General features: G+C 43.2%; 1 protein-coding gene across 1 annotated transcript; it reads left to right on the top strand.

The window, feature by feature from the left end:
* The first annotated feature begins 3,183 nt into the window (after positions 1–3,183).
* shisa8b (shisa family member 8b) lies at positions 3,184–22,248 on the top strand. The gene is made up of 4 exons (XM_028408479.1): positions 3,184–3,877; positions 11,982–12,103; positions 19,355–19,468; positions 21,716–22,248. The coding sequence occupies exons 1-4, from the start codon at positions 3,234–3,236 to the stop codon at positions 22,246–22,248; spliced, it is 1,413 nt and encodes a 470-aa protein (XP_028264280.1). The 5' UTR covers positions 3,184–3,233.
* The last annotated feature ends 1,546 nt before the right edge of the window (positions 22,249–23,794 follow it).

Below are 23,794 nucleotides of genomic sequence, written 5' to 3'. Positions count from 1 at the left end.
ATTAGATTCATGACGCATAGTGTGTCATGCAATGGTCTTATAAGATCGCTAAAACTTGCACAGTGTAGAAAGGCCATAAGGAGATTATGGTGCACAGAAACTATATATTGGTGTCCAAAGGTGTGGACTCTCACTCAGTAGTCAAAGTTTTGAGTCCCCTGACACCATGAGTTGTGCTCTTTTCAAAATTAGGCTTTAAAGGTAGGGTAGGAGATTTCATTCTGATGCACTTTTTGTTAAATTAGTGTAACTTCTCTTTACAATCCGATAGCAACCGATTAGTTCGGCAGTTTCGCTTTAAAACGAAGAATATGAATCATCTGTGGAAGCTATGAAACACTAAAAACATCAGCCAATCCTACAAGGTGCCCCTGCACGTAGAGTTGGCTGGTTGTCACTCTCTTTCTGCTCTGCGCCCAACAGAGAGGTACGTGCATGATGGCTGAAGTCACAGACTGGTTTGGAGGCGTGGCTTCGGGGTGAGCTCCGAGAGAAAGGGGCGTGTGTTTACTTTCAAAATCTGGCTGACTCTCACTGAGTTTTCAAAATCTCCTACCCTACCTTTAATAAACATGGTAAAAGTTCAAGAAAAGATCCAAAACATACAAATTCATAACATTAAACACATTTCACAAGAAAAACGTCTTCATGACACAATCGCCATTTTTGGCTGCTATCCCATCGAGGCCCCGCCCCCATGAACATGTCGAGATGCGGCCTGAGACATACGCAAAAATGATGAAATACCGTCCTCATGTTACTTTCTCCTGGTGAGGGTGGGCTAAAACACCCAGCTTTAATCTTTTTTTTATGCCTAACTGTGAACGTGACCCTGCCACTTGTACCTCAGCATGCAAGTTAATGCAGGCAGAACACACACATGCAGTCACATTAAAAGTCATGTGTTATTTATGGCATAATATGATGTTGGAAATCAGCTGTTTCCTGCTTGGATAAAAACAAATTTTCGTCCATTTTATTTGCCGTTGGCTTAGTGACCTTCTGCACATCACGGCCCAATCAGCTCCCTCTTACATAACGTGCATCTGTGTATGATTAAGAATCTGTACTTTCTGCTGAAGAAAGTCCCTCATACTTCCTGATCCTGATTCTCACCTCTCTCTCTCTCTCTCCGTCTCTCATCTTTGGTCCTCAACCAATCATCTCCTTCCACCTCTTACTCCCCCCCCCCCCACCTTCGTTCTTTCTCTTCTTTCTTTTTCTTTTCTGTCAGCCTCCTCCCCACTGCCCTACATTTACTCTCTTCTTTTTACTCTCTCCATTACACTTTTTTTTCTCTTTCTCTCTCTGCCTTACTCTGATATCCCAACATGCAATACAGTGAAAATCAGAGGATGAAGTGTTGAGTGTGCTCTGGAGTGACACGACATAAAGGAGGGGATTTTGGGAGGCGATTAGCGGAAAGCAAAACAAAAAGCCTCTTGTCAATCTGGCTTATAATTCCATTAAAAACTGTACATGTGGTAGTTTACTTGGAGAAAAGCTTTTACAATTAGCCTCAGCTGTGCCATCAAAGTGTGTGTGTGTGCGTGTGAAACATATTTTGCGTACATACAAGCAGGTGTTTATCTGCAGTTTCTTTTTTTATTTCATGCACAGTGCTCTCATTTTTGTGTGTGTGAATACATGTGTGTTTGCAAAATGTGTGTGTGTGCCAGCTCCTGGTTTTGGCATCTCCTGCACAGGTTGGGATTTAAACAAAAAGAATAGGTGAAGCTGGACCCTGCTGACTCCTGAATCCTTCTGACACAAACAGATGCTTACAACACACACACACAGACACACACTCTACGCAAAAATCTGCAAACAAGTGTGTTATCTATGCCCAAGGCGCAAGGGGAGGGCGGGGAAAAGAGACGCCAAGAGATGGGAGAAGAAAGGATGGGGAAGTGGGAGATGGGGGAAGTGGGTGGAGGAGTGGGTGGTGTCCATGCACGTGCGTGTGTGTGTTTGGAAGTTCAGAAAAAGCAGGAGACGCGAATGGGGGAAACGATAAGTAGATGATGAGCAGGAGTGACCACAGCAGATGTTGACTGTCCTCTGTGAGCCACACACACACACACACACACACACACACACACACACACACACACACACAGAACAACTCTTCAAAAAAGTGACTAATTACTCAGTTATAGCCGACACTTCCATCTTTTCCCTCTTTTTATTTTTTCTCCCCCATCTCTCTCCTCCCTTTGCTCTCCTTCCAGGCGTTTCCTCTGGGGATGGATGGGAGATGCAGCTGGATACCCCCCCACCACCACCACACACACACACATATGCACATACACACTCCCTCTCTCTCTCCCTCTCTCGCTCCTCTCTCTCTCCTTTCACTCTGTCGAGAAGTAAACAGAGGAGGAGATCTCATTTGGACTGAACTGTTGCAGCGCTCGGTGCAGCCACATCACACTCTCTCTTAATCTCTCTCATTCACACACACACACACACACACACACATACATACACACATATAGTGCAGAAGGATATTGGCAGCACCCTAACTGTCCTGGACTGGACTCGGTTTTCACTAGACTGAGCAGCGCTTTAAAAAGAGGAGGTGATACGCAGGAGAAGAAGGTGATAAGGAGTGAAGCCCACAGCTGAGGATGGAGAACACATGAGGACTGTGGGGACGCTCGGGGGGAGAAAATGCTGCTGAGTAAAGTTTGTGGAGATTTTTAAGACGGATTTTTCTTTTTTTTGGTTTTGCCTTTGAACTTTGGAGAAAAGCTGCAGAGCGACGACTGGGACGAAGAGAAAGGTGAGAAGGATTTTTGTTGGTGTTTCCAAACCATAAAAAAAAAAATGTGACTTGTTTTTTTCTGCATGTTGTTTTTATGTTTCATGAATCTTAATTTAAGGAAAGCTATACATTTATGAGTGGCTGGTTTTTTTTTGTGAAATAAAATGCAATCATGCCCCGCTCCTCTTCCTCACTCTCCAATAGTGATCTGTCTGACCCGGTTAAAATGCCCTCTGCTCTCTTTTCATCATTGATTCCATAAGCATGCAGGGTCAATAGATACATCATGTGTTCTTACTGGAACAGGCTGCTGATCTGTTTGTGCTTTAGCATTTTTACTGCTGCAACATCGGCATCTAAATGGCATTTTCTCCTCAGTGACCTTCTGTCTTTGACCCTCTTCCACCTGTTCCTGTTTGAAGCCTGCAGGTGAGACGTTGGACAAAAAGGAGTCTCTCAAAAAAACATGGCGGCCATCAGCTCTTCCTTCTCCCACATATTCCTCTTCTTCCTCTCCTCCTTCCTGATTATGCACTCAGTACTCACCCAAAACCTGCCTGTCACCACGATGACGGTAACAGAGGGCGAACCGTACATCGTCCCCACTGGGCTGCCAAACGAGACGACTACCAGCAATGTGGAGACCACTCAGAATACTCCTCCAGAGACGGGGCTCTCCACACCCAACAGTGGTGGAGACGCAGATGACGAGGACGTCCCTCCGGCTGGCGGGACACGCTGTCAGGGTTACTACGACGTCATGGGCCAATGGGACCCTCCGTTCAACTGCAATGCTGGTGTCTTTCTGTACTGCTGTGGTACCTGCTTCTATCGCTTCTGCTGCCAGTTCCGGCAGCAGCGGCTGGACCAGACCATCTGCTCCAACTACGACACGCCCATTTGGGCCAACACAGGAAAGCCAGTGGCCACCATCACAGAGGGCCAGGACGACCAGGACCGGGACCGCACGCACCTCATCGTCTACATCATCTGCGGCGTGGTGGCCATCATGGTGCTGGTGGGAATCTTCACCAAACTGGGCCTGGAGAAGAGCCGTGGGGGAGCGAGCGGAGGAGGAGCAGGGGCGGCTCCGGCTGACCTCAACTCCAGGTGAGTAAGTGTGTGTGTGTGTGTGTGCGTGTGTGTGTGTGTGTGAAGTTAGTTAGAAGCCTTTGTGTGTCTGTGGTGTTTGTATTTAGGTGTATATGTTCATGCATGCACATTTGTGTGTACTTGCATGTGTTTTTTGATGCATTTAAGGGATGTTGGAAAGTTGGAAATTCTGACGTCACTCAAAGCGACAAAAAAACAAAAAGTGAAAGAGGTAGCAAGATTTTTAAAGTTGTTGCAACACACAACCTGCCAGCTTGGAATTTACAACTTCCAACTTTAAATGTTCGTCTCTGGGTCTTCTAACATGTGTGTGCATGTGTGTATGTTTGCTTGCACGTATTCATCTCAAACACATCTAACCACATCTGACCTATAGTACAAGCTCCTTTTATAATACACACATTGACTTTCTTTTAGTTTTGCTCATCATTTTTAAACATGTTTCTAATTTTTCAATTTTCTTTCTTTTATTATTTTTGTGCTTTTTTTTTTGTTTCTGCTTTTCTTTCTTCTTTCTATGCTTTTGTATTTCACCCCGTGTACCATTTGCTTTGCTTGTAAGCATGACTTATATTTGAAATAAACAAAAAAAGAAAAAAAAACATGAAACAAGCACAGGTTAAGTCACTTTTTGCACTGCCAACAAAATGTCTTCTTCTCTCCTGCTGCAAGCATGCAAACACACATGTGAACACACAGTGGGGTTGGGTTAAATACATGGTCTGGGGATCAATCTGTTCGCCTCAGGAAAAACATTACAGCATACAGAGCACAGCGTGGGCTTAGATCGCCCCGCTTTCATCCCCAACTATCTAACCCTCGCGAGCTGCCTCTCCTCTTACCCCTCGGAGCTTCTTTCCTTTTTTGTTTTTTTTGCTCTCCATTCATTCCTGTGCAGTGGTTTGGTTCCTCATTGTTCTCCTCATTCCCCTTCTCCCATCTCTCTTTTCTTTCCTCCATGTCAAACACTTCACTTTTTACATCCATCCTTTTCCTCTTTTGTTTCACCTCCCCTTTTCCTGACACATTTTATTGGCCACTGAGCAGCAGTTCTATTTTATTTGTCTGTCTCCCATTAACCTGCACTGCATATAGAGCTCATTCGGCGGATTCACACACAGGATTAATATTTCCTGCAGGGTAGCACCTCACCGAAATAGAAACACTCTGGCTGCATAAATATCCTCCCTCCGTGAGCCCATCTCGGCAGATTACCACTCCTCCTTGAGATTAAACAAATTTCACCGCGATTACGGCGTTACCATTTCTAGAGCCGCTCTGCCTGCCTGCATGCTTGTTTAGTTATTTAGCCTGCTGACATAAATCCCTGGTCCAAAAGTGTTACGGTGCAACTAAGACATCATGCACTGCACACACACCAAGACGTAAAATGCATAAATATGAACACAGCTACTTAAGAATTAAAGAAGCAAAGCATAAAAGGGCATTTTTGCTCTTTGCTCCTCTCATGCACCTGCTTTTTCTGTGCTCACTTTCCTTCCCACCATCTTTTTATTTTTTTTCCCTCTCTGCAAGCAGAAGATGATTAACACTGAAATCCCACCAGTTTTCCCAAATCAGCTTTGAAAGTTAAAATCCAAAGTGATCCTCCTCCTAGATCCACACACACACACACACACCTTCGAGTACTCCTCCAACCACAGCAGGTTTGGTGTGTTTGCATGCTGCACTAATCCTCAGCTAACAATAGGGGAAGGGAGAGCGCCGCCTTAGGTCACACGTGTCACGTCTAATGAAAGGGCCTCAACTAGAGAGGGGCTGGCTTTACACCGAGAGAGTAAACAAACACCAATGACCTTCATGATTTTACACACACACACACATGCACACACACTCGCAGTGATTTATAGTTCAATTAACGACAAGAATGATAGTGGTGGCATTTAGGCTGCGTGAGCACGGTTCAGATCACCACAGTGAGAGGTCGGAGTGTAGCCAGGAGGCGAGGAGCGCAGTGTCCAGCAAGGGTGAGGGGGCCCAGGACCAACACAGCAGCAGAGGTCACAGACAGTGTGTCTATATGTGGGTTCACCCTACATAAGAGTGTGTGGATGTATGCCACTTGTGTGCCACTCCAGCTGCTATCTCCAACTGTTAAACAAATTAGCAACAGGAACACACATCTGAGATACGTGCTCTTCATCCAGCATCAGCAACATATGCACATGTATTTACATGTTTTTGCATGTCATCTACATCCAACATGTGTGTGTGTGTGTGTGTGTGTGTATGTGTGTGTGTGTGCAGTAGTCCTTTTCAGTCCTCATGTTATGTAATGTAGGGCAATGTCACTTAAATGGTTTGACTGCTCTGCCCTGATTTAAGGCAGACAGATAAGCAATACTCAATACAGCATGGATGTACATATGGACTGTCAGCACACGCAACAAATGGCATTACTTTTCCATTCCCCCCTCTCTCTCTCCCTCTCTCTGGGGTATAAGTGGCAATATTTCTAAAGCATTTTCAGCCTTTAGTGCAACTGTAAAATCTTTATAATGTGTTTTAAAAGTTTTGAAGTCATAGCTAACTGCTTCATTAATGATTAATTTAAATAAATTAAGTGCCACTTAAACCAGTAAAAAAGTATTGTCCATAAGAGAACCCCTCACGTCTCTTTCTGATACACCTTGACAGTTTAATAGAAAGTCAGAAATTTGCGACCCTTCACAGTGATTTACATTTATAGCAGCAGACTTGATGACTTGTTAGAAAGTGATTAAGTCGCTGATTAAGGGTTATGAGTTTCTCCGTTTTTTTAATCAGCTATCAGGCATGAAGATATAAAAGCTGGCAGAGGATTCCTCCATTACAACAGAGTGCAGATTTATAATGGAAATAATTAAAACAGCAACTTGTCTGTCTGTCTGTCTGTCTGAGGATGGCTGTGACAACAGAGGTGTGTCTTATTAAGTCTGTTAAACCCACATATATGATGGTTAAGGTGAGATAATAATAACAATGATCATGCATGCAGACTGGGGTTCATTTTAATCCATTTTAATTGGAAAACAATAGAAGAAATTCTGCCAATTTTTAAGATTTCATGACCCAGTCACCTTTGCTGCTCTTACAATTTAAACATCTGTCATGTGAGGAGCAACTTTAGCTCTAAAAAAAAGTTTTCCCACAAGTTTCCTCAAATTTTCTGCTTCCTCTGCTCTACGATTACACCCCACCCGTCTCCCTTAGCTCCAGGGCCGAGCAGTCACCCTCTATCACCTCTCACCTGTCACCATAGTGTGTGTGTGTGTGTGTGCACATCTACATGCACGTATGCTTGCGAGGAAATGTGTTAAAATGTGCACATGTATGCGTCTCCACCCGCCGCAATCCCTCCCAAAGTGAAAGGACATGTAAGCTGACAGATTCCTGGCTGTATCTGAAGTGACAATTTTCCCCTTGCAGCTGCTTTACCTTCTCCTTTCTATTCTTCAGTCACTTGGCCCACACAAACACACACACACACATATTTACATGTGGGTCAGCGCCCACTGACTTCAGGGTTTGGTTGTTTTGTTGTTTCTATGTTTGTCTGTGAGGTCGGTCTGCTTAACAGCTGAAAGATTTTCATCTGCAAGGTTCAATTTTTACAAGTAGTCCATCCCAATCAAATCAGCTAATTTTCTGTCACAGTCTGAGGTTCATAAGACCAGCAGACACACAGTGAGCTGGCCCCAGCAGCGCCATTTCATCCCATTTCCAAACGCCTAATGGGCCATCTGTCTGCAGCTTCAAACAGGCCTGAGAACCAGCTAAAAACAACCACGATGACCATGTGAGCTGCCCTGAAAACTTTCCACACATTTCTTCCATTTCATGGTGGCTGAATAAAAAAGTTTTTACTTCTTGGCATCCAGAAGGAAAACTAAACTAGTTAGCCTATTAGCATTAATAAGAATAAACACATTAGAAAAGTAACCATGTCAGTATAATCAACCAAAAAAGCAACATGAGTCACAAAAAATAAGACATATATTGATATAAGATTGCTTATATTGCTTATGGAGTTTACACATTCTCCCTGTGCCTGTGTGGGGTTTTTCCAGGCAGTCTGGCTTCCTCCTACATACCAAAGACGTGCATGTTTGGTTTGGAGACTCTTAATAGACCATAGGTGTGAGTGTCTCTCTCTGTTAGCCCTGTGATAAGCTGGCAACCTGTCCAAGGTGTACACCGCCTCTCATCCACTGACAGCAGGGATAGGCTCCAGCTAATGCTAATAAAACTATAAGTGCACAAGACACTGCATGGAAGAGAATCAACACACTGCATCAAGAACCATGTCTGTTCTGTTAAGACGTGTCATCGCGTCGCTCCTTATCAGTGACAGTGATGCTGGTTTCGAAGGCACCTTTGATGAACTGAGGCAGCAATGAGTGACAAGAATGTCACACAAACAACTGCCAAGAAAGGGTTTGTCCTCAGATAAACGACTTGTTGGTGAAAAGTGGTTTTAGGACACAGGGCAGAATGGCCTACAGTAAAAAAAAGAATAAGAAAAGCCAACCCTCACAGCAGAGGGACATCACTGATCAGCTGCCATGTTGTGTATGTAGTGACAGATAGAGGTTAAACGCTGTCCTCAGGAAAAGGTCAGAGACAAACACGCTCATCAACAGCTCATCTGGCTGCTGTGCTGACTTTTATCTGTCAGTGTGTGTTCATAATTCACAGCCTGATGAGCTGTGAACTGTAGGAACACAACCGAAACACAAGAAGTTTTTACATTTAAAATCACTGGAGGGGAAAATGTAACTTGATCTCATGTGTGTATTTATAGCATCAATAATGTGTACATGCACTGTACTGTACTTGGTCATTTTTACATTAGAACAATCAATGCTGCAGAGAGAGTTTGTAGAGTTACTGTTAATATTCGTCATCACTAATGACTGTGTGTTGTAATCTGGCTGATGTGAATGGAGTAAATTGATTGTTCAAGGACATTAGCAAAGTTTCATGTAGTTATGACCGTAATGGAAGAGCCGATGATCTCAAGCACAAAACTCTTATATAATATGTTATAAAGAGCCGTGGGAAAAGTAAGCTTAAGGTTAATCGTGGAGTGTATAAACATCCATATGCATTTCTGCTCAAGGAACAACAACTCCCACAGTGAATGCTGCCTGAGGAAACTGAGCTCTGACTTGACTTGTGCTCATAGATTCTGATGTGGTTATTTTTCCGAGCATTTGTGCCTGCAAGGAGAGAGAAGTGTTCATCATCTCAAGGGGGTTAAATTGCTATAGTGACCTGTAATCTGCACATAATCCCTGTTTATCTCTAAATACAAAAAAACACATTCAGGCTACTGCTCAAGTTAAAATCGACACACAGATTTAGTAACTTTAAATAGACTAAATGTTTCAAAACTACACAAACTGAAGTGTCGTGAAAACTCACATTCTGAGTCATAATCTGTATCTATTCGCTCATAATTACGTCAAACACCGCAGTCTATTTGTGTCAATCTACCACCCTGTCAGTAGTAACCTTTTAACCAGCTGCTCGGCCATCTCTCTCTGTGTCTCTATCATCCACTGAAACTCTCACAAAGCTCAGCCAACGCTCCACAAACACTCCATCGCCTGGAGACAGGTGCAGTTTTTGTTGCAGATTAAAAGTCCAAATCAGCAAGTTGTTTGAGCGGCGAGCCAAAAGAAGAGTGCGTGGAGGCCCGAGGCGCTCCGCGGCAATGAGTCAGAAAGGGGATGAGGAACAGAAAGAGAGAGAGAGAGAGAGATTGGGGGGAAGGGGTTTTAAAGAGGAAGGTGAAGAGAAGGAGACAGATTTAGGACTGAGTTTAGGTGAGGAGGAGGCAGAGCGAGAGAGAGAGAGAAAAGAATGAAAGAAAAGAATGATTTCAGGAGTCTTTCTGTTGTGTGATGCAAATGTTAAGAAACGGAAGAAATTCACTTCATACTCTAATAATACACACAATACACACAAAGACGCACACATATGCAATATGTGTGAAGGGGTTCACAATAAGATTAAGATCTAAACTGATTTGAATGAATACATTTTCAAACTCTGGTTCCATAAATGGAGTTTAATTCAAATGGAGGGAAAATCGATTCACTATGACGGCCAGCTGGAAACAATCAAGCAGAAACAACAAGAAACTTAAAAGCACTTTTTGTTCCGCTCAGATTTTTAGTCACTATGGGCCAACTGTTTACTGCAATGTGCCAAATTCAGCCACGATTAAAAGTGGGGAAAAAATGAAATTGCACAGCGGGCGAAAACAAAACAGCTTGTGGCGTCGGGGAGACTGGAACCTCAGACTCTTTAGTTAAAGCATGTCCATCCCGTTGCCTTCTGACATGCACTACTGTGACTGTATTGTTCCTATGAACATATGACGTTGGGTAATACGACTATATGTTCCGTTAGCATAAACATAGCCATGTGTCACACCTGGATTGTTGTCGACCAAATGTGACCTTTTTATCGTGTTGCATAAATCACCAAAAAGAAGAATAAAAGTAGGGAAGTCCCGATCAGGTTTTTTTGCCCTAGAGTCCGAGTCATTTGATTTTGCAAGGACCTCTCGCACCAAAAGCAACTGTCATACCCCTACACTACAGGACACAGAGCCACCCTGCACAGAAGGCATTAATTTTGAGAGACCTAATAAATATATATCCGAGTCCTGATCGGGAGGTAATGTCTGAATCCGATCGAGTCTGAAATCACGTAATCGGGCCCGATTTCTGATCACGTGATCGGATCGGGACATCCCTAAATAAAAGCATTAAATTTCTTTGATTATTGAGTTTATAAAACTTTAAACAAATTTCAACCAGTGTGTACAACAACCTCGACAAATCAGTTTGTCGCTGTAGCTTCTTGAATGCAATCGGGAGTGCAGAATACATTTGGTGCTTTTTTTACATGATGCATTCAAGTACTGCTGGGAAGTTCAAAGTTGAATGCCTGTTTTCTACAATGAGCAGTGTGTATGTGTATGTGTGTGTGTGTATGTGTGTGTTATGGTGAGGGAATCCTTTACTACATAAATGGGTCAAAGCCAAGGTCACGGCTGCCAAGAGGCTGCACACACATGAGCCACTAAGCTACATGAGATACCTGCGAGTAATGACAAATGGGATTATTACATGGGACATGAAATCAGCTTCATGCTAACAGCAGAGTCCCTGCAGGAGTCTCTTTTTGGCAGCTGTGACACTGTTACTCACACACATCATCACATTTACAAATAGTTCATCAGAGGAGCAGCCGAGGGGAATCACTTTTCTATTTGGCAGGTTGAGTGTGAACGAGTGGCCCCAGGCTGCTGCTGTCAGGTTAGTCCTATACTCCTGTGTGTGTGTTTTGTCTACCTGTGCATTTACATGTGTGTGTGTGGTAGTCGGGGCTAAACACATGAGCTTCATTACCAAAACAGAGGCCCCACTGTTTGAATTATTGATCAAGGGGTTTGAATACCATCAACAGGGTAAATTCAGCAAACACACAAGGAGCAGAAATGTGTTGATTCAAAGTGATGTGTGTGTGTGTACGCTTAGACGGAGGTGATAGGAGGTGTGTAGGTCTTTTGTGTTAACCCTGACTGTACAGTAGGACTGTACTGTACTATAGTGTAAAGAGTTCATGTACAGGACACCCCCTGAGGGGATGTCCTGTAGATGAACTGCTTCCATTATGTGTGAGAAAAAGCAGAGGTTCCAGCTGTTGGGAAAAGCCCTCACAAGAGACTATGATGCACATCTGGAATGATAACAAATGATGTAAGAATCCAGCTGTGCAGCAATGTGAAGGAGGAAAAAGTCTTTTTTTTAACTTTACACTTTTTCATGAGAAGAGAGCACCATTGTGTTTTATAGTGTGAAAGTATTTCACCCACCGCTGACATTGTTTCTCTTTAAAATACATTACACTCAGCTTCATTTGTTTGAACAATTATTAACACATACATGACATTAAAAACTATGGAGCAATGCAATCTCAGCTATATGGTACAATACAAAAAAAAAGGATACACCACTTTGTTGGATCAAATGACAGCATCGATTTACAGTGTGTGTGTGTCTGTGTGTGTGCTTGTCTCTAGGACACTGACGGACCTGCTGAAGCAGCAGGGAACTGAGGTGAGCTCAGAAAATGCCACAGCCACTTCGCCCAGTGGAGGGAGAGCCAACGGCACCTCATCCAGGATGCTGCGCAGCAGGAGTGGTGAGTACAGCGAGAGAGAGAGAGAAAGAGGGAGCGCAACCATCAACACACACACACACACACACACACACAAGTGCCTGTAAATCTGGTGTAAAACTGCAGCAACAACAGCCCACTGTACAAAAAAAGCACAGAACTGCCTATTGATTGCTGGAAAGACTGACAACACTGACACAAGCAGAACGACATCACATGAAGCGGCACGAGCAACCTGCGTCTTTCTTCTATCTTCTGCTCTGTCAGGTGCTGCACATGTTCACTGTACACACACACACACATAAAAACAGACGACAGCTCTTCTTTCCTTTGAAGAACTTTCCTCTAGTCTGTCACTGTCACCTGAATCTTTCCACCCACACACACACTTCACCTCAGAGATGATCTCCTGTTTGGAGTCACTCCTTAATGTCTTCTTCAAGGTCAAATCCTTCATAAAGTCCAGGTGATGTCATAAAAAAATAAGAGTAAAGTCACTGCTCCTCAGTGTACAGAGAAGTCAGTTGAGATGGTTTGGAAAAAACCTGGTCTGGGTGCACCCAGAGGCCTCCCTGGTGAGGTGTTGTGGGCCTGTCCTTGCGGGAGGAGGGAGACCCAGGATGTACTGGAGGGACTATATCTCTCAGCTGGCCTGGGAATGCCCTGGTATCCTCCCGGAGGAGCTGGTGGAGGAGCTGCTCAGGCTGCTGCCCTGACAACCCGACCTTGGATAAAAGCTAAAGAAAATGGATCGATGCACTTTCTAAACATCACTACACACATATCGCAGTAGAAACAATACAACAACATAAGTGGAGGCGATCTGACTGGTCGATGCTGTGATTCGTTCGAACACCCGTCTAATAAGAGTTTTTGTAAACAAGACGGTTGGATGAACACTGTGTGAGACACTGTGAACATCTGTAAGTTGAACACTTGATTGTTGCACATGCAACACACACGTGTAAATGTATGTTAATGTAAGCAGGAAGAACCCCTTCAGGCTCTGTGCGCCTTTTCTGTACATCTTTTCCATACAGAAACAGCAGCCTGCATCAAACACTCATTCTAGCTGCACTGTATTCTTTGCATGTAACTATGCATGTGTGTGTCTGCATTAGTATGCATCAGTGTGTGTGTGTGTGTGTGTGAAGGGATAGAGTGTTGGGATATGATAGCCCCCCTGCAGCTTCGATCTCACATCTCACTGTGTATGATTTCACACTCTGCTAATGACACGATGTGTTGGACACTTTAATCCAGAGTGTTTGAGCAGCGAGTCCTTTAATCCAATCCATCCAAATTTTGCTTTAACTGTTCAATGTATCAACTTTGTTGTTGGTCTGTATGTTAGGTTAGCTTGAAAACTGTTTACAGCTGTCCTAACACATTAACTTAATCCACTGCTGACCTCAGGATGAGACAATGAGCGGAGACAGAAACAGAGGAAGGGGAGTCGGTGTAGAGTTCTGGAATACTGGATTTAAAAATCAATAATGCCATTGTTTGTGCAGCTTCTAACATTTTTTGCCTCCTTTGATTAAATTATCAGTAATCTTTCCTCACTCCTGAACACCTACAAGCTTCTCTCCCTCTCTATTTTTCCCCTCCATTCCTCCTGTTTGCCGCCCTCATGACGGTTCAAGTCGTTGGCAGCATGTAGGGGAATTTTTAAACATCCCACTGCTGTGACGGGATTATCCAGCTGCTCATGTGGTGTCAGACGATCTCAAACTGCTGAGCACACAGTGGAGTCAAAGACGCAGCATTGTTGACTGAAAGTCAGTGCAGAGCATGAGTGGATAAACTTGTTTAAAAGTGAAAGGCAGATAAATCAGTGATAATACCTTACTGATGCTAATGCGCTCCATATTTATGCACATTATGATCACTTCTGGCTACTGGTGATCAATAAAGACATCAGTGCATCGTGTCAGTGAAATGAAACTAAAATCCTTGATCAAACACACAGGTACTGTGTAAAATAAAAACGAGGTCTTTGCCGCAAGACTGTCTTATAACACTCTTCTTTGTCACAGCTAAACTCACAGTCTGACATTTAGGGGTTGACACATCCCATCATGAATCACCTCCCTCTGCCCCAGATCTTCATCCTCTCTTCATCTGCATCACTTGCAAGTATATTTTTGTTCATCCTGTGAAATAAGCTGGCTGACAATGTATGTGTAATGCAATTCAAACTGCTGTCTAACTGAGCCAACGGTTCACAAAGTAGAGCACTGCATAGATTGCCCAGACAGAGAGGACAGATGAACAGTATTGGTTTTTCCACTCCAGACAAAATGGCAGACAGACCTTTTGGAAAAAGTAGTGCTCACTACAGATTAATTGAACACATCTGAAGTGATTGGAGGGGCATTAAAACGCCTGCTGCATCCACAACTAAAGGTACAGTTGTACAGGATGTTCAGGTCCCTGCGATTTTTAGTGATCTTATAAGACCATTGCATGACACACTATGCGACGTGACTCTGATAAACTTTGGTACGATCGCCAAGTTTGATGCGTGCCCATTGTACGATGACCATTCACTGAATCGCAGCCGATCACAGGTTACGTCGTACGTCAACATGCGAGGAGGAGGAAGACGTGGATGCGGAGTGACAGGTCGTAGCAGCTGTCACACTGTGAGTCAGTCATCCTAAATTTCTGACACTGCTAGAATCTTATCTCAGCTTATCTTTGGTTGCAAGACGCTGACAACGGCCGTCGTGGAACCTGTCTCACAGTGCGACGTAAGACCACCGATTTAGAGCCACGACCAAAGATATCGCCACGATTCTTCTACGATAGTCGTCTTTCATCCAAAATCACACAGTGTAAACCGAGCATAAGAAGATTGAGATGCTTCAACTTCCCTTCAAAGGTTAAAAGGTCAGAAACCTTTCAAATCATAAACTTTGAGATTACCATGAGCCATCAGCATCTGATGTTAACTGAGGACAGGAGGCAAATATTTGGTCTAAAAAGTCTCCAACAAACATGACTCATTGCAGAAAGAAAGCTTCAAGCAAAACACGATGACCTATTTATCAAAGACGGCTGCAGTAGAAGTGCGACCCAGTAACAAATCAGTCTTCCTCACACAAATTTCACCTTTTCTCCATCTGTTTTTTTCACCCTCCCACCCTCATACCCCAGCTGTCAGAGGAGTTGCTCTGAGTGTTTGTCTCCTCCAAAATGTTTTCCTGCACTCTAAACTTTTCCCTGGGGTCATAAGCGACAAACTACCGATTCCTGTAAATTAAAGATCTTAGTAAGAATCCGAGCTGCGAGCTCCGGCTGATGTTTTGTTGATTATTCTGACAAAAGGCATGTGAACTCAGCAGATCTCACGGAGCCAGAAGGATTATGAAGTTCGAGGATATATCTGGGAGAGGATTGTGTTTGTTTGCTCCGCTGTGGTAAACGATGATGCACACACTCTTTCACATATGACTGACATCATACTCACGCTACTTATTCTCACAGATTTCATCTTGGTGGCACTCTCTCCTTTCCCTGCAGCAATTAAAACTTCTTTTGTGTGCACCAGTTCACGCACAGAGATGTACATTTATCCACTAAAACACGCACCACATATAAAATAGTGCTTCAAGCTCCGGAGCACATTTACAAAAGCAGGCAGGGTCAAGGTTAGGATGAATCCTGTTAAAAAGGAAAAAAACACTTTGTGACTTTACAATTAATTTTGTTGCTGCATCATTAGTGCTTCTGCTACAACATACAAGCAGGAGACTTAATATAAGCTTCAAACTGTGAGTCTGTGCTTGTTCATTTATTGATAACTTAGCATTTAGCTTGACAAGGAAGAAAATATCCTTCTTCTTTTCATCTGCTAATCAGAGAATGTCTGTATTATTAATAATAAATGTCTTAATTATTCATGTCAGACTAGACGTCTGATGCACAATTTTTTAAAAGCGGGATTTAAAGTTACTTTGACTTTGATAAAATGTTCTAAAAGTTGTCAAAAAATTTGAAAGAGAGGATGAGGATGGAGTAAATCAAAGTAAACATCTCGTTATTTTCAATTTTTACAAAAACTGGAAATAACAATGTGCAACTTTATTTGGAGCAATCTTCAGTTACAATACCAATGTTAGCATTGGCAGCACACAGTATGTGTAACAAACACATACTGTACATCCTCATATAGAGCTTGACAGAAGCTGTCTGCTGGACTGACCAGACACTTTTTGTATGGATGTTTTTACTGTTACGAGCTATAAATGTTACATTTAGGCCGTTGTCTTTTTGTGTAAACAAAGCCTGGTTAAGCTGAGCTAATCTCCTCCTGCATCTTGCTTCAAGCTTATCTCCTCATTTGATGCCACTCTGAGCCTTTCATTGTGTTTCTATTTGCCGTTAATCTTTTACATGCAGAATTTTTAAGTGCTCTTTGAGTAATATTTAAATGAGTGGGATATTCTCACTCTTTCCACCTGCTCCCTAATGCTCCTAATTTTCTGTAATTTGCCTCCACTGTGCGCCGACTCTTGGTGACAGCTCGTTTTGCACACATTCAGACAGGAAGCCTCGCCGATGTACACCTTAATCATCTTCTCTCTGCCATTCCCAGTGAGAGAGAAGATATTACATAACTCATTAAGCAGCGTTCCTGCCCTCTTGTTCTGCACTTTAAAGATCTTGATGCCAAACATTTATTCTGTGCTGCCTAATGGGGAAATTAATACGCTGGAGTTCTAACATCCATCTCACTTCAGTACGCACACGTGTTCTATTACACAATCAGCGGTAACTAAAAAAGTTTTGATCAAGCAGATCTCCCTTGTCGTCCACATAAATTGTTAGATTGCTTCTAAATTGACACATAGTGGGAATACATTACTTACTGCATGCTATAAATATAACAGATCCTGAGTTAATTCAAAGGCTTTTTTTGTTGCTTCACACCACTTTGTGAGTTACAGATATCAAACGCTGCAAATAAGATTTAATGAGAGCAAAACTTCGGAGATACATGACAGGCTGAGCTGCACCAGTGTGATCTAATGGTCTTTTACCGCTCTAACAGCATCCAGAGAAGGGAAAAAAGATGAAGTGATGATAGTGATTATGATGATGATGACACTATAAAAAGGACGTTTTTCCTCATAATCCAGTAATCTGGCACATGCTGAGAGGTCAGCACCACTGGATGATGTTTCTATGTCTGCACGCGCACACACACACAATTCTTACTACAACATGTGGAACATCTCACTAGCTAATCAGCTTAAACTCTAGCACACTGATTATAGTGTGGTGTGTGTCTGTGTGTGTGAAGGTAGAAGCTCAGAGTTGTAAGTATAAATGTTGTTACCGTAAAGACTAATTCTTGACATTTCTCCACCCCTCTGGATTCAGCATAATTTTCTAATTTATTCCACCAGAACATCCTGTCATCCTCTGTATCCCTCTCTCTCTCTCTCTCTCACCAGCCTACTGTGTGTGTCTCTGTGTGTGTCTTTCATGCCTGTGTGGTGATTAGTATTCAGACGTTTTGCCAGACGTACATCATCTTTACATCTCTTTGCACTGACAGTAACAGATGTGATGAAATCTTCTATCTTTGATGCCACGTTTCTCCCACTGTGACACACACAGACTTTCCAGAATTAGATTTGGAAGCATATCAATACACTTTACTTCACAAGGTCTGTTAATTAAACAAGCGATAACCTAAAATGCACATAAGAACATACATTCTGTATGTCTCCTCCGATTGACCCCACATGTTATTTGGGTAAGTGTGTGTCCATGTGAGCATCCGTGAGCGTTGCACGTGTGTCCATCCATCCCTGAGGCTCACATCAAGTGCGCCGGCTGCATCAGTGGACTTCATTAATGCTAATAGCCGGGGCTTACTCCTAGTTTGTTCCATTGTTCATTAACCTCAGTTCATTTAGCATGGGACTGGCATGGCCATCATGGATGGGGCAGCAGACTCATCCAAAGTCACCGGACTTTAACGTTAACAGGGCCAAGCTTTATGTTAATGCAGCAATCATGTGAGTGAACTGCAGCACCGCTTCATACATGCCCTTACCCTGACACAACAAGCAGACCTCCAGGCAGTGTCAAAGGCCAAGTGATCATCCTGTATCACCACATAAATTTACCCACACAGCTTAGGACACCAGCCATGAATTATAACACTGGACCCGGGGCGTAGCACCCCATCACCCAAAGAAAGATGAAGGACATCGAGCACACGCTGCTTCCATCCTTGATTTTTTTTAAATCAGCAAAATGCAGGAAATCACCTATTCTCAATGTAAAGTGATAATTGCTTTCCACAACCTGTTGCTGTGCTTTGGTGCGTCATGCCCCTGAGGCTGGACCCTCATCCGAACTCTTTCAGTCAGCCAAATACACGCAAATGCATCTTCATTGTGCATTACTATAAACAAGTATTTCTACTTTTATAGGTCAAATGGACATTTCAGTCAGTATCTGCCCCATTAATGACCAAAATATTATTTCTCAACCAATTAGTCTGGTCTCTGTGGGTTCAACATGGATTTCCATCAAACAAAGCACAAACAAACACAGAATGAACTCCCTCTGGGCACGTTTGAATAGACATACAACCAATCAGAGAAATGAAGCATGCAATGTAGGCAGAGTGACAGACATCAGACAACACTTTACAGGGCAAAGAAAGTCCTTCATTCTGCAGGATGCCGAGCTTCTCTCAGACCAGCTTGGAGATAACACCTTTGGTGAGCCTTGACGCCTTCACCCTCTAGAGTAGCTGCCAGTACTTGACCCATGATTATAGGTGAGGTACAGAGCCGATGCCTCATGTCTGTGCTTCTTCTTTACTACTTAGAGAAGATTGAAGCAAGGCGTCTGGACTTGTAGAGTCTTTACTACTAAAAAACACAACCCCATGGTGGAAAAAGACCCCCAAAACCCCTCCAATTACCTGCTGAAGTCTTAGTATGTTGCATATTGTTGGACGCTCTTTGGCTCTGGGCAAATATTAGTGCAGCTGCCGCATGAACTGGCCTGTGTACACTGCACATTGTGGGTACTTGAAGGTGACAGGGTGTTTACACATTGTTAGGTACTGTAAGGAACTGTTGGCCGGTGTGGCCCCCAGCTTTAATCTGCTTCAGGGTCAATTTACCCATGGTTCAATGCCAGCGCTTTTTCTATTGCGCTTCATGTGTGTAAACAGTACAGTAGTGGTTACATTAGGGTTGTGAATCTGGACATAAGTCTTTTTGTTTTGTCTCTCTCCAGAACAGTATCATCTGAATAATTCAGCTTACGGGCCATTTGGACAAGGGCTTCCACACCCCCACAGCAACCACGGCACAGTGGGACTGAACAAATATACCTCCCTTAAAGCAGTGGGTAAGTCAGACATACACGCACACACACACAATGATGCTGACTCCAACCGACACAGTAACCTTTCCAGTACAGTAAGTAAGTGCAGGAGCTGTCAGTGATGAGGGTCTCTTTATGGAGGAGCCCCCCACACCGTTCCCCGTCTGACACTGTGGTGCAGCTGGTTAGGTAATTTGTCTGTAAACTGTTACAGTGCTTTACAGTGCACCATGGTGTCATGTTATTAGTGATTTCAGCTTTCAAACCTTTTATTGTTTTAATTGATTTCCTGTACAACAACATTTTAGTTAGCAGGTCACTGCCAAGGACAGAGCTCTGTCTTTCATGTTAACACGGTGTCATGGGCAGACATGATGAAAGCTACATGACCGCTGAGTTTACCATCCTCCCATTGTGCCATTTATGGATGCACTGGACACAAACCTAAATAAACAGAAGTCGCAGAAGCCTCAACGGGAAGAAGCATATCCCAACATGATCCTTAGTTTTAGTCGCTATTTCCATGATTACCATTTGTAATTTTTTTTGATGCCTCCAGTTGTGGATTTGCAAAAGATTTGTGACGTAACTGCAAAGCATCAACAGCCAAGGAGGCTTCAGGGTTTAAAACCAGGTGATATACACACAGACACACGTTTTTGTCCTTGAATTATAGGTACTGAACCACATCCAGCTCCAGGTGTTCCATTAAAACAAAAATAAACCAAAGGCAAAACTGCCTTTAAAGTAGATATATTTTTCATTCTTTATTATCCACATGAGGTTGATAAAGCCCGGCTACAGCGATAGAGTCCATCTTTACACACTGTACGTACTGTACTAAAGCCCAAAAGGTTTAGACAGACGGACCCACTTAAGCTTCTGAGACAAGATGAGTAATTCACCATTAGCTTAAATCACTGATGAAAATGAGATAATGTGTTTGAATAATTAGTTACTCACCGAGAAGATTCATATAATTTCATGTAAGCCTGCATACATTTTGGTAAACAGAAAAGCTGTTAACATCATACATGTTATGTTTTAGAGTTCAAAACAGACCAAGTCCAAACAAGACCCTCAAAGGCTCCAAGACTGGGAAACACGGATATTAATGTAGATAAATGAGGACGGAGGACAAGACTTTCAAAATATAGCAGGAAATACAACAAATTTTAAAACAGCAAGGAACTAAATAAACCATAAAAACAGAAGTGACAAACAAACAGTACAGACCAGGCTAGAACAAAATGATCATGACAATATATGCAGAAACATGGCCGACATGAGTGACCTTTAACACTCATGATTAGCAAATGTTACAGTTAACGCCACACTTTTGATATTAATACATTCATTTTTGTGATTAATGTGCTTTATTCTGTTTTGCAATGTGGTTCTTGACATCAAATGTTCTGTCTACGAAAAGATGAAAAGAAACAGCTGCCGTCGTCGGAGTCAGATTTTCTGACAAAAATGACAAAAGCACACACAGACAAGGTTACAATTCATGTAGCTACAAAGCTAACGGCAATGATCTCACTGTTTAGTTTATTTAAATAATTCCCTGTGACATTCATGCTTGCCCATGCCACACACACACACACACACACACACACACACTCCAGACTCAGGGCGAGGGTATTTATAAACCTTCACTGCTGTGTCCCCTCATTCTGACACATATACCTTTACCTCCATCATCTCCACTTCTTCCTGCTACTCTGAAACCTCCCTGCATTCTGTGTCTCTGTGACACTGGTATTCATTCACCCTAAGGGCATGCACCAATAAGAAATATACTTAAATCAAAAGCTTTCCCCTTTGATCTTCTTCAAAACCTCCCTCTCATCCTGACCTTCCTTCACCGTCCCCTGACTCTCTCTATATGTTATCTCTACACTCACATCTCACATTTCCTGGTCCAGTTTTTTTATATATTAAGGTGTGGACGTTCCTACAATACTTTGAAGACCTAAATAGTTTGGAGCCAGGAGGATGCAACATTGGATCAAGTGTGATTCAGCCGTCAGTGTTCTTACATTGACAGACTGTGTGTGTTTGCATGTTGACAGCCCCTTTTTGGCCACTTCTGTATGTGACTCAGGACTGCATCAGACTGTGACAAACTGAAAATGATTCTAAAGTATAAACAAGTTTAAAGAAGACAAAAATAGTCGGAGAATTTAACCAAAACAACTTTGGCTAACCAGTGACTTTCTCAAACTTTTTCCCCCTCATAAACTGACCTCACATCTTCTGTCTTTGCAGCGGACAGTGCATCTCGCAGCTACTACAAGAGCTTCCCGCTCATGGACTTCGCCCAATACCAGCCTGTAGCACCTCCGGCCTTCCAGCCGGTACCGCCCAAAGAGAAGTCCTACATCCACCAGCCCTTGTCGGCACACCACGACATCCACGCTCCCCTTGCCATCTCCATCCCCTCCAGCCACCTTGAACACTCACGCCTCCCAAAGACCACCACGCACCCGCTTATCTCCAGCTCAGCCTTCAAAGCCTGGGAGCCGACCGGCCGACACGTCCACAGGCAGACCTCTGTCCCTGGCCACGCTTCTTCTTCTTCTATGCATAGCTCCACCCGGAGGCATGGCTACTCCACCCGGAGGCAGCAGAGCATAGAGAACATGCCAGATCTCTTTAATCAGTCCTATGTAGGGATGTATGGAGGAGGTGCTGGGCAGGGGCAGCATGTCCACAGGCAACAATCATCTCAACCTGTGTATTACCATCCCAACAGGCAGAAGAGCTACTCCACCCACAGTGCAACTGAGGTGACTGTCTGAGCACCTCCATGTTTGACACAAAGACCAAAGCTTTGGTGTAAGCTAAACGCCAAAGTTTGGGAGAGTTCGCCCATCATAAAAGGGATAAAAAGGAGGAGGCTGAATCAGATATACAAGATGAAACAGGGTGTGGAGATATACAAAGCAGCTCTTGTAGATAATGGGTGTAGATAAAGTAGACCTTACCTAAAGGATGTGCTGAATCGTTCTCAGGCTATACAACTCAACCACTGCAGTCGGCACTACGGTGTGGTTTCAGCGTGCAGGCGACAGGACAACAAAATCCTAAAGCTTGATTTTGTTTGTGCTCATTTTCACTGTAGTTTAGAGTCTGACTTAAAACAGTAAGGTTGTGTTTAACAGTGTAGGAACAAGCAAGTGATCATATAAAATAATCAGTGAAAGTGGAAGCCAGGTGGCCGGACTCAGCATTGACGCGCAACTCAGGATGCTTTCACTAACATGTGGAAGTACACTGATGATGGTTCATATTTACTGAAAACAAAAATAGCTATACAACAGCACCCTCTGTGGCCACAAAGGGTAACTACATTACACCTCAGCATCCATCTTGCAGCCTTTTTGTATTTTGTGAATCTTTCATAAACAACTAAAACACAACACTGGAACACTAAACCTTCTTATCATTAGTTTTTTTGGCACAAACAAAAAACATCCCAATTAATAAAGTGTTATTATTACTCTCAAAACAGTATAAAATCTAATTTCTCAGCACCAAACCCAGGAAACCCTGGAAAAGACAGTTCAAACAAACCTCCAATTTCCTGCTGTATCGTGTAATTATATTCAAATCATAACACTAATCTAAGTAACTGTTCAGGTCATGTTCAGGTATCATTACTACATTCAGCTTCCTCCTGTTTGTTCTTGCAAAAACACCTCAGCTGCTTTACATCTCTTGGTCTACCTCCATGCACAGCTGTTCATGCTCTTCTTCGCTATTTTGGCCTTGCACCCACCAATTTTTCCACAATGAAACGCTTTTGCAATTCTTTGCCATCAGGCCAAGCACACAGGGACAGCAACCCCGGGGTTACATTAACTCAACGGTGAGGACAATGCCACCATCACGTCAGCTCCCATCAGCCTCTATCCCGACGAGAAAGAGGGAGAGGAGGAAAGAGAGGGACAGCGTTAGAGCCAGAGGCTGGAACTCTTTAGAAAAGAAGAGAAAGAGAGGAGAGAAAGGAGAGAATAGAAAACACAAATGTACATTTCTATGTGTTTTCATTCCTTGAGGGGAGAAATGGGTAGAAGTCAGTGTGTATCTAGGCCTCGCAGTATTGAACTGTCTGGGTGTGTGTGGGTCCCTGTATGTAATTTCTAACCAAACAGGCCTGATTGTGGGGGAATTCGCGGAGGCATTTCCAGGCCTGGAGCAGTGGACATTTCTCATTTCATCTCTGGACAGCAAAGGACACCACGCAGAGCTGCAGCTGCTGCTGTGAACATGCAGCAGTTGATGCTTCTGCTGGACTTGTTTGGTAAAGCCCCAAGGAACTGCAAGTGAAGAGCGATGACTGCA

This window comes from Parambassis ranga, chromosome 6 (genome assembly GCF_900634625.1).
Source record: "Parambassis ranga chromosome 6, fParRan2.1, whole genome shotgun sequence".
NCBI classification, from domain to species: Eukaryota; Metazoa; Chordata; class Actinopteri; family Ambassidae; genus Parambassis; species Parambassis ranga.
The sequence above is the reverse complement of the archived record's forward strand: the minus strand, read 5'-3'. Positions and strand labels throughout refer to the sequence as shown.